Source organism: Coregonus lavaretus (genome assembly GCF_964263955.1).
Source record: "Coregonus lavaretus genome assembly, chromosome: 1".
NCBI lineage: Eukaryota > Metazoa > Chordata > Actinopteri > Salmoniformes > Salmonidae > Coregonus > Coregonus lavaretus.
Genome location: NC_139988.1, coordinates 83982422 through 83995204, shown reverse-complemented (window position 1 = coordinate 83995204; position 12783 = coordinate 83982422). Strand labels below are relative to the sequence as shown.

At 40.8% G+C, this 12783-nt stretch overlaps 1 protein-coding gene across 1 annotated transcript; it reads left to right on the top strand.

Moving 5' to 3' along the window:
* Positions 1-606: 606 nt before the first annotated feature.
* On the top strand, positions 607-2808 carry LOC311099823 (5-hydroxytryptamine receptor 7-like; the record flags this gene model as incomplete). The annotated part of the gene is made up of 2 exons (XM_084140565.1): positions 607-1088; positions 2052-2808. 2 exons carry the CDS (start codon positions 607-609, stop codon positions 2806-2808), a joined length of 1239 nt encoding a protein of 412 aa, XP_083996691.1.
* Between the last annotated feature and the right edge of the window lie 9975 nt (positions 2809-12783).

The window sequence follows — 12783 nt, the reverse complement described above, 5'->3', positions numbered from 1 at the left end:
TCACTAATTAGCACAGCCACATAGTTAACATTGTCCATATCCTAAAAATGCATTACAAAAAATAGCTTTTTGGTCTTAATTTAAGGTTAGGGTTAGGCATAAGGTTAGCAGTGTTGTTAAGGTTAGGGTCAAGGTTAAAAATCAGATTGTAAGTAGAGATATTGTAGAAATAGGCGGGGTTTGGCCATAATTATGAATTTGTGGCGACGATTAACTAGGCTAGCCTACATCGCTGCGGGTTCTTCTGACGTCATCCCGGTATATTCCCCTCTCGCGGAAACAACATTTCCAGAGTTATTTGCTGCGCTAGCCACTCGCGTGATGATCACCAATGAATCGCATTAGATTTTACAATGTATTACAAACCAAGCTTGTTAACCGGAGTCTGTTTATCCTATCAATTTACTCTATCCCATTAACCTGCTGCTTTGGCGCCGCTGCATGGATAACGGACTACAGGGACTGGTAATTTGGGGGAAATTATGGAAAAGACAAAGGAATCAATGAAGTTGGGGGGAATAATCATTGTGAATTGATGGATTCCCAATGCATTATTAATAACGGATTAATATACAATAATGGAACCAATGAAATCTTATTAATCTTATGAGATCATCTTTGACCAAAGACCTGATGAAGGAACTTGTCAGGACCAGCATGACTACAGCGGGGATGGATCTGCGTCTGCTGAGGGCGCACCAAACAACCACCGCAACTTTGCCAATTCTGAGCCCCACGGAAAATGACACTACATGCGCGATGCAGATTCTCAGCCACGGGAATGTGGAGAAGGTGCTGATCGGAGGAGTCCTCACCGTGCTCACTGTGCTCACCATTTGCGGGAACTTACTTGTGGTGATATCCGTGTGCTTCGTGAAGAAGCTGAAGCAGCCCTCCAATTATCTCATCGTCTCCCTGGCGGTGGCGGACCTGTCCATTGCGGTGGCGGTGATGCCTTTTGTCAGCATCACGGACCTCATTGGGGGGCAGTGGATCTTCGGACAGGTGTTCTGCAACGTTTTTATTGCCATGGACGTGATGTGTTGCACTGCATCCATCATGACCCTGTGTGTAATAAGCATAGACAGGTGAGTCAAGATGCAGTCTCGACTCCCTAATAAAACCAATAAACTGCAAATGTTATTTTTTTCCCCCCAAACCATTATTTATCCAGGTTAGTCTCATTTATAAGAAATGTACATGAGAGACAAAGTCAACAGCAATTAACACCAATGAACAGACTTGCTTATGTTTTTTTTTATTCAACCATTGATGAATAATTGAGAATGGATTATTGTATCTATACCAACCCTGTCAACCCGATACCAGGGGTGGCCAACCCTCCTCAAGAGTTTCTGGACTGGGGAAGGGTGCAGGTTTTTACTCTTGCTCTAACACACCTGCTTCTAATCAGCTGCTCATCAGGACCTTGATTAGCATAATCAGGTGGAGCAAAAGCCTGCACAGCAGCTCTCTAGGAAGACGGTTGGCCACCCCTTCATCTACATTGTAAACTGGGTGGTTCGAGCCCTGAATTCTGATTGGCTGAAAGCCATGGTATATCAGACCGTCTACCACGGGTATGACAAAACATTTAGTTTTACTGCTCTAATGAAGTTGGTAACCAGTTTATAATAGCAATAAGGCACCTCAGGGGTTTGTGGTATATGGCCAATATACCACGGCTAAGGGCTGTGTCCAGGCACTCTGCGTTGCGTCGTGCATAAGAACAGCCCTTAGCCGTGGTATTTTGGCCATATACCACACCTCCTCAGGCTTTATTGCTTAAGTATACCAGGGGTATTCAACACTTACCCTACGAGGTCCAGAGCCTGCTGATTTTCTGGTCTACCTGATAAATAATTGCACCCACCTGGTGTCCCAGGTAGATCAGTCCCTGATTAGAGGGGAACAATGAAAAAACGCAGTGGAACTGACTTCGAGGTCCAGAGTTTGAGGAAGCTATACTATCCTGTGAGTACTTAATGTCAATCACATTACTTCCATCAGAGACTTCTCAATATTTAAAACGAATCTCTTTGCTGTTACAGGTACCTAGGCATAACTAAACCCTTGACCTACCCTGTGCGACAGAGTGGGAGATGCATGGCCAAAATAGTTCTGTCTGTGTGGCTGCTGTCGGCCTCCATCACCCTGCCGCCGTTGTTCGGCTGGGCCCAGAACGTCAACGACGACAAGGTGTGTCTGATCAGCCAGGACGTGGGCTACACCATCTACTCCACCGCCGTCGCGTTCTACATCCCCATGTCGGTGATGTTGATGATGTACTACAACATCTACCGAGCGGCCAAGGTGAGTGTCGCCAAGCACACCATCCAAGGCTTCCCCAAGGCGGAGGACGAATGCAACAGTGTTGACTGTGCGGCCGCGGCCCTGAAGCTCCAGAAGGAGGTGGAGGAGTGCGCCAGTTTCTCTCGTCTGCTGAAGAATGACAGGAAGAACATCTCCATCTTCAAACGGGAGCAGAAGGCGGCTGCCACGCTGGGCATCGTGGTGGGGGCCTTCTCCGTCTGCTGGTTGCCTTTCTTCCTGCTGTCCACGGCCAGGCCCTTCATCTGCGGGCCGGAGTGTAGCTGCGTTCCCCTCTGGGTGGAGAGGTTCCTGCTCTGGCTGGGCTACGCCAACTCCCTCATCAACCCATTCATCTACGCCTTCTTCAACAGGGACCTGAGGACCACCTACCGTAACATCCTGCTCTGCAGGTACAGGAACATCAACCGCAAACTCTCCGCCGCCAGCATGCACGAGGCCCTCAAACTGGCTGAGAGACCAGATCTGGTGATCTAGCTACAACAGTGTTTCTTAAACTTCTCGTTTCACTCACAGAGACCGGCAAGCTATGGTTTAGATGAAAACTTGTATTTGACATTTGACTAAATTGGGGCAGATAACCCCCTGGACCAGTCAGCAAACACTACTCTAGACTGAGGAATCCTATTCAGTTCATGAGTAGAGGAAGGCGATATAAATGTATAGAAAATAACTGTCATTATTGTTCACACCTGGCACACACAAGAACATTAGCTCCACATTTTGTCAGGTTATTTGGACAGACCCAAACCAAGCATCAGAATACAATGTTCCCTAAATCGATTCTTTTCAATGGAGTGTTCTGATAGGCATTCTGAATGGGTGTTCATCTGCATTTTAGAGCACACTGTCTGAAATTAAATGTTAGATGACACTGAAATGCAGAGAACGTTTGTCGATAGCATGGCACACTCTTGTATTTGACCACAGGACAAATAATAGGCAATGGCTCTGATAGGACAAATGATGGTGTCATGTTATTTTGTTTTACATATCACTGTGTATTTGGTACTTGAAATTGAAAATCATACTCAATGCATAAAGTTTGTGTGAGAAATGTACTTCAAAAAAAGAAGAAGAAGAAACATTTTAAAGTTAAACAATATGCGCCACATATGGTGAACCATGGTTCCAGTTATGTATATTGAGTAACAGGAAAAGTAATCATTTTATGGTGTGTTCAATGAACCACCTTCGAAACCATATGTGAAATTGTAATTATTATGTGTAGAATGTTGACCAAACTCAGAAAGTCATGCAACACAATTATGTTAGTAACATATTTATATCTGAATAGCTTGACAGTTGGACAAATGGACATATTTTGTCAAATTTACCATGCACTTTAGAGCATAACTAGTTTTGAGCCTTGAGCAGGGCACTTAGCCCTAATTGCTCCTGTATGAGCGTCTGCTAAATGACTAAAATGTAAATGTTCATATGATCAGAATTGGGATTAACCCTTCATTGTACAGCACATACTGTGAATATATTTTATCATTATATTAGTATTTGATCAGTCATATTAAACTAGGCCTTTTTCAAGTATATTGAAATATTCAATGTGCAATATATATATATTTCAAGTATAATCAAGTATATTGAAATATTCAATGTGCAATATATATATTTCAAGTATATTGAAATATTCAATGTAAAATATATATATTTCAAGTATATTCAAGTATATTGAAATATTCAATGTGCAATATATACATATTTAAAGTATAGTCAAGTATATTGAAATATTCTATGTGAAATATATATATTTCAAGTATATTGAAATATTCAATGTGCAATACTGTATATATATTTCAAGTATATTCAAGTATATTATAATATTCAATGTGCAATATATATATTTCAAGTATATTCAAGTATATTGAAATATTCAAAAGTTTGGACACACCTACTCATTCAAGGGTTTTTATTTATTTTTACTATTTTTTACATTGTAGAATAATAGTGAAGTTATCAAAACTGTGAAATAACACATATGAAATCATGTAGTGTTAAACAAATCAAAATATATTTTATATTTGAGATTCTTCAAAGTAGCCACCCTTTGCCTTGATGACAGCTTTGCACACTCTTGGCATTCTCTCAACCAGCTTCACCTGGAATGCTTTTCCAACAGTGTTGAAGGAGTTCCCACATATGCTGAGCACTTTTCCTTCACTCTGCCATCCGACTCATCCCAAACCATCTCAATTGGGTTGAGGTCGGGGGATTGTGGAGGCCAGGTCATCTGATGCAGCACTCCATCATTCTCATTCGCAAAGACACGGCGGTTTGAACCAAAAATCTTCAATTTGGACTCCAGACCAAAGGACAAATTTCCACCGGTCTAATGTCCATTGCTTGTGTTTCTAGGCCCAAGCAGGTCTCTTCTTCTTATTGTTGTCATTTAGTAGTGGTTTCTTTGCAGCAATTCAACCATGAAGGCCTGATTCACACAGTCCCCTCTGAACAGTTTATGTTGAGATGTGTCTGTTACTTGAATTTATTTGGGCTGCAATTTCTGAGGCTGGTAACTCTAATGAACTTATCCTCTGCAGCAGGGGCAACTCTGGGTCTTCCATTCCTCTGGCGGTCCTCATGAGAGCCAGTTTCATCATAGCGCTTGATGGTTTTTGCGACTGCACTTGAAGAAACGTTCAAAGTTCTTGAACCTTTCCGTATTGACTGACTTTCATGTAATGATGGACTGTCGTTTCTCTTTGCTTATTTGAGCAGTTCTTGCCATAATATGGACTTGGTATTTTACCAAATAGGGCTATCTTCTGTATACCCCCCTACCTTGTCACAACACAACTGATTAGCTCAAATGCATTAAGAAGGAAATACATTCCACAAATTCACTTTTAAGAAGGCACACCTGTTAATTGAAATGCATTCCAGGTGACTACCTCATGAAGCTGGTTGAGAGAATGCCAAGAGTGTGCAAAGCTGTCATCAAGGCAAAGGGTGGCTATTTGAAGAATCTCAAATATAACATATATTTTGATTTGTTTAACACTTTTTTGGTTAATACATAATTCCATATGTGTTACTTCATAGTTTTGATGTCTTCACTATTATTCTACAATGTAAAAAATTATAAAAAATAAAGAAAAACCCTTGAATGAGTAGGTGTCCAAACTTTTGACTGGTAGTGTATATATTTCAAGTATATTCAAGTATATTGTAGAGAACAACCTAATGTTGATAGGGAAGACATTGGCCAAGGTTGACTAGGGTGGATAATGGTTCATAAATGTTTAATTGTAATTGTGTTGATTTGTTCATTTAGTCCAGATGTTTTAATTTTTTATTTAAATTACCCGTATGAGAACGAAAAGCAACAGGTTGTACAGTATGTAGGAACATGAGACATTTTTAGTATTTGTTTTTTGTTTTACCTTATAGTTTTGCGTTACACAATTGATCAAATACAACTATTAGAAATGGTTTGTATTTTACGTCAATACACTAGGTCAACACATCATGCTACAACTCTACATTATGTTAATTTGACACTGACATGCTAGACTCTTGTTTCATACCAATACTCAGTCAAACACAGTCAGCAAATGTTGAAACACGAAAAGGAACACAATGTACTAGAAGAGATCAGAGCATCATAGATTATCACAATCTTTCATTTGGAAACATGCTGGGCTGGCCTCAACAGAGGGGATCAGTATTATTATTATTAGAACCAAGGAATTAATTGTCTTGCTGGGAGGGGGGAAGGGCACTTGACTTCAGGGAACGTACAGCTGCCACATTAGTCATTGCTTCTGAAGCAATTGGCTTAGCTATTTCTTTGAAGTGGTATTTGTTTTGAGGTGTGAATCATAGACCCGCGAGGGATAGCTTAACTTACAGTATTTGTATTATCTTGTAGTTAAATCTAAAACTAAAACGTTCCTCTTGTGCACCCTGTGGATCAGCAAAAATAAAAAGCAATTATAATTTAGACAAATCTGCTGTATGGGAGGATTTTGGATAGCTCCATTCTCCTGTGCTAAAATGTCAACAGAGCTGCCATTGAAGCACATATAACCTTAAAACAACAATGGCATTATGATGAGACCGTGGAACTGAAAGATATTACCACAACTCGAAAACCGCATGGGAGAACTATTAAGGCCATTTACATAGCTTTCCAAAGGAAAGAGGAAAATGTATTGGGATTGCATGAGGAAGGACAAAAAGACATCAATAGAGGTTGACTGATAGAGTTGGAGCCACTACAATGAATCTGTCTCTGATAATAAGCAGGCTTTGTACACTCTCCGGCCTTTTATTGCCAAAGCAGACATCAGGGGAGTGTGCCCTCTGAGTAAATGAAATGTATCTCCGGCTACAGTGACTGTAGCATCACTGAGACAGTCAGGTTAATGGAACCAAGGCGTACAAACGATGACCTTGAGTTTCTCGTCCGTCGTGTTCCTAGATGCACTCTGACCATAAATCGGAGATTCTGACACCTCTTTGAATTATCCTATAAAATGGATGGATTCGTCCTCTTAAATGGCCCAATGATATGTCCTTTTCAATGACCCAATGCTAACTTGACCCGTTCTAAACAGAGAAGGAAAGCCACAGAATTGAGCTGAGGCTACATGTTGTTTCCTCTTGTGCCTCTTTGAGGGGTAATTCTCAGTGATAATGGGGGGGGGGGAGTGCTGGATGGACATTGCATTCCTGAGAAATTGCTCTACCTGGTGGGTCCTTGTTTTTAAACTTCTGCTAATAATTATCCCAATGATGAACACTTTTAAAGACCCCTAAATGTTGAATTACGGGTGGTCCACAGTGCACACTGAATCAGTTTACCTATAAAATCCCAGAATGTGCCATTTTCAAACTGGTTTATTAATGTATTATTCCTCTGGGTACATTTGAAATACTTTCTTTGTCTTGTCAGAGTACATCAGGAGTGCTCATTGACGTAGACTTAATAGATTGTCCATTAAAAACTTTAAATAATTGTATCTGTGCGTATAATCCCTCAAATGGCAAGGCCACTTTCCCTGAAAGGTACCTTATCTCTCTTTCACTAAAAGGAATGTAACACTTTTGGTGTATGGACAGACATCCAAAGAATGAAAGTGGCTTTTAAACCTCAGAGTCAATAGTACATTCAAGGTACTGTAACTATTCTTGCTATAAAATATGCACTGAAATGAATAGACACTGAAAAATGTGACGGAGGGTCTACAAATCCGAACCTTGTGTCTTACATATGAAACCCACATGAAAAAGACCTTCACTGAAGACCTTGAGAAGTTGAAGGGACAGATTCTGAGGCTGTGTTAACTCAGGCACCCCAATTCTGATCAGAATTGGCCTGCTTGTGGAAACGCAGCTTGAGTGGCCTGTGTGTTTGCTTCCAGATAGTTTTCTACTGTAAAGGGGCCATGCTCCACACACTGAACAATCCACCGCAGATAAATTACATCTGTATATTCATAGGCAAGCTGTTTAAACTCCAATATTTACAACTCACTGTAAATTGGCTGATTTTCTTGTCACATTTAATTTAAGGCTTCACCTACAACATATGGCTCCACCTTTTGTATCTGCGCACATGCATATTTTCAGCACAGATATGCACATTCAAGGTATAATTGTAGCATGACAAATGGCATACCATGAAACAGAATGTCAAATTAAATCCTCTCTGTGGGGAAAAAGAACACAATATTGCTCATTACTGTCTCCTCGCTGGAATTTCCAGCTCTCTTTCTAATTTACCTTTCTACTTTATAGGGCAGAGATGGCCTCTGGAATGTCCATGGGGCAGCGTCACAAAATCCTGCTCTAGGGTAGACTATTTTATGCTCTAACTTCTCAGTCTAATAGATATCCTAATAAATCAATATTCTAATTAGAATTGTATTTAAAGCTAACAATTAATAGAGGGGAAGTTGGGGGTTTAACTTGAGTAAAAAGCCTGCGGACTCCTGGTGCATGGAGCTCCCATGGGCCCTATCTTCGAGATGTCCTGAAGCAGCGTCTTCTTTAATTATTTATATACTGTGTACACTAGATGGCAGACAGGGGGCGCTATTTTGAAGCCACCACTCCTCTTCTTACTACTCCCACAATTTAAAAAAAAAGATTTTGGAAGACTCCAGAAATGCATTTATTAATGTCTACATTCATTTTTGCTACTTGTATTCTAGTACAGACACCTTAATGCATCATTTTAAATTATATGATGTGAGCTAAACATACAAATAAATAAAACATACAGAAAGACATTTTCCTTAAATTAGAATTTTTGGAGAGTACTAATATTACAATACATAGGGGTATGCATAACCATTGCCATTAAGATACAGTGCATTCGGAAAGTATTCAGACCCCTTCCCTTTTTCCACATTACAGCCTTATTCTAAAATGGATTAAATATTTTTTCCCCTCTTAAATCTACACACAATACCCCATAATGACAAAGCCAAAACAGGTTTTTAGAAATGTTTGCACATTTATTAAAAATAAAAAACTGAAATACCTTATTTACATACGTACTCAGACCCTTTGCTATGAGACTCGAAATTGAGCTCAGGTGCATCCTGTTTCCATTGATCATCCTTGAGATGTTTCTACAACTTGATTGGAGTCCACCTGTGGTAAATTAAATTGATTGGATTTTTTTTTATTTTACCTTTATTTAACTAGGCAAGTCAGTTAAGAACAAATTCTTATTTACAATGACGGCCTACACCGGCCAAACCCGGACGACGCTGGGCCAATTGTGCGCTGCCCTATGGGACTCCCAATCACGGCCGGTTGTGATACAGCCTCGAATCGAACCACGGGGTCTGTAGTGACGCCTCAAGCACTGAGATGCAGAGCCTTAGACCGCTGCGCCACTCAGGAGCCATGATTTGGAAAGGCACACACCTGTCTATATAAGGTCCCACAGTTGACAGGGCATGTCAGAGCAAAAACCAAACCATGTGGTTGAAGGAATTGTCCGTAGAGCGCCAAGACAGGATTGTGTTGAGGCACAGATCTGGGGAAGTGTACCAAAAAATTTCTGCAGCATTGAAGGTCCCCAAGAACACAGTGGCCTCCATTATTCTTAAATGGAAAAAGTTTGCAAACTGAGCAATCGGGGGAGAAGTGCCTTGGTCAGGGAGGCGAAGGACTCTCAGACCATGAGAAACAAGATTCTCTGGTCTGATAAAACCAAGATTGAACTCTTTGGCCTGAATGCCAAGCATTACGTCTGGAGGAAACCTGGCACCATCCCTACGGTGAAGCATGGTGGGGGCAGTATCATGCTGTGGGGATGTTTTTCAGCGGCAGGGACTGGGAGACTAATCAGGATTGAGGGAAAGATGGACGGAGCAAAGTACAGAGAGATCCTTGATGAAAACCTGCTCCAGAGCGCTCAGGACCTCAGATTGGGGCAAAGGTTCACCTTCCAACAGGACAACAACCATAAGCACACAGCCAAGACAATGCAGGAGTGGCTTAGGGACTAGTCTCTGAATGTCCTTAAGTGGCCCAGCCAGAGCCTGGACTTGAACCCGATCTAACATCTCTGGAGAGACCTGAAAATAGCTGTGCAGCGACGCTCCCCATCCAATCTGACAGAGCTTGAGAGGATCTGCAGAGAAGAATGGGAGAAACTCCCCAAATACAGGTGTGCCAAGCTTGTAGCGTCATACCCAAGAAGACTCAAGGCTGTAATCGCTGCCAAAGGTGCTTCAACAAAGTACTGAATAAAAGGTCTGAATACTTATGTAAACATAGTATTTCAGTTTTTCTTATTTTTATACATTTGCAAAAAAATTCTAAAAACCTATTTTTGCTTTGTCATTACGGGGCATTGTGTGTAGATTGATGAGGGGGAAAATAACAATTTTATCCATTTTAGAATAAGGCTGTACCATAACATAATGTGGAAAAAGTCAAAGGGTCTGAATACTTTCTGAATGCACTGTATTCAAAATATATATATACAGTACCAGTCAAAAGTTTGGACACACCTACTCATTCAAGGGTTTTTCTTTATTTTTACTATTTTCTACATTGTAGAATAATAGTGAAGACGTCAAAACTATGAAATAACACATATGGAATCATGTAGTAACCAAAAAAGTGTTAAACAAATCATAATATATTTTACATTTGAGATTCTTCAAAGTAGTCACCCTTTGCCTTGATGACAGCTTTGCACACTCTTGGCATTCTCTCAACTAGCTTCATGAGGAATGCTTTTCCAAAAGTCTTGAAGGAGTTCCCACATATGCTGAGCAGTTGTTGGCTGCTTTTCCTTCACTCTGCGGTCCAACTCATCCCAAACCATCTCAATTGGGTTGAGGTCGGGTGATTGTGGAGGCCAGGTCATCTGATGCAGCACTTCATCACTCTCCTTGGTCAAATAGCCCTTACACTGCCTGGAGGTGTGTTTTGGGACATTGTCCTGTTGAAAAACAAATGATAGTCCCACTTAGGGCAAACCAGATGGGATGGCATATCACTGCAGAATGCTGTGGTAGCCATGCTGGTTAAGTGTGCCTTGAATTCTAAATAAATCACTGACAGTGTCACCAGCAAAGCACCCCCACACCATCACACCTCTTCCTCCATGCTTCACGGTGGGAACCACACATCCGTTCACCTTATTTGCGTCTCACAAAGACACAGCGGTTGGAACCAAAAATCTCCAATTTTGACTCATCAGACCAAAGGACAGATTTCCACCAGTCTAATGTCCATTGCTCGTGTTTCTTGGCCCAAGCAAGTCTCTTCTTATTATTGGTGTCCTTTAGTAGTGTTTTCTTTGCAGCAATTCGACCATGAAGGCCTGATTCACACGGTCTCCTCTGAACAGTTGATGTTGAGATGTGTCTGTTACTTGAACTCTGTGAAGCATTTATTTGGGCTGCAATTTCTGAGGCTGGTAAATCTAATGCATTTATCCTCTGCAGCAGAGGTAACTCTGGGTCTTCCTTTCCTGTGGCGGTCCTCATGAGAGCCAGTTTCATCATAACGTTTTTTGCGACTGCACTTGAAGAAACTTTCAAAGTTCTTGAAATTTTCCGGATTGACTGACCTTCATGTCTTAAAGTAATGATGAACTGTCATTTCTCTTTGCTTATTTGAGTTGTTCTTGCCATAATATGGACTTGGTCTTTTACCAAATAGGGATATCTGCTGTATATCACCCCTACCTTGTCACACAACAACTGATTGGCTCAAACGCATTAAGGAAAGAAATTCCATGAATTCACTTTTAACAAGGCACACCTGTTAATTGAAATGCATTCCAGGTGACTACCTCATGAAGCTGGTTGAGAGAATGCCAAGAGTGTGCAAAGCTGTCATCAAGGCAAAGGGTGGCTATTTGAAGAATCTGAAATATAAAATATATTTTGATTTGTTTAACACTTTTTTGGTTACTACGTGATTCCATATGTGTTATTTCATAGTTGTACAATGTAGAAAATAGTAAAAAATTAAGAAAAACCCTTCAATGAGTAGGTGTGTCCAAACTTTTGACTGGTAGTGTATATATCACAGGCGGCCAGTGGCACCTTAATTTGGGTGGACAGGTTCATAGTAATGGCTGGAATCTCTTAATGGAATGGTATCGAACACATACCATTTCATTCACCACATTCCAGACATTATTATGAGCAGTCCTCCCCTTAGCAGCCTCCTGTGATTAATACAATTGACCTTTACTCAAATGGAGGGAAATCATGCAAATGTCCTTAATATCTTCTTAAATGACACAACATGGCTGAAGCCTCCCAGGCCTCCTTGTGACTGCCACCCACACCTCTGTCCTTTGCCCTGAGGGGTCATGTCATTAGTGTCCGCTCCCCGCAGACTGTCTGAGAGAAACTGTGACAGTAGGCAGGTTTCCATTGACCCAGGTCTATTCGACAAAAGCAATGTAGCAAACAATATAATTGCGACATGTCTAATGGAAACGGCAGATATAGGAGACATTTTCAAAAGATCAACAACATTTTTATCCGTATGACAGGGTTGGATTTGTCTTTTGTCGAGCTTTCTTTATTGCTACAAATTATGATGGAAACTGTGTTTTTGGAATAAATGACGATTGCCCGAAACATTTGAGGGGCACGTATTGTCCCGCGTAACTATAAAGCTCCACTCCACATTTAATTTGAAACGCCTACTGCTTGCAAAATAAAAAATGTAAACTATAAAAATAATGTTTCTTTGCAGGACAAGGATTGTCCTGACTTTCAATAATGCCTGAATTGCTTCGCCCTGCTTTTCTGGTTGGCTGGCAAGTTTCACCATCCACTTATTTCAGATCTAAGGGAGTGCAAATTTCACCATGACATGGACGGTGGTGATACGTTGGCACATGATAATTATTAGAATATGGCAAATATTAGTCAATTATTGCATTCTATCCATGCTGCCTTTTACGGGCTACCTGAGACATGAAATAGATAGGTGGGT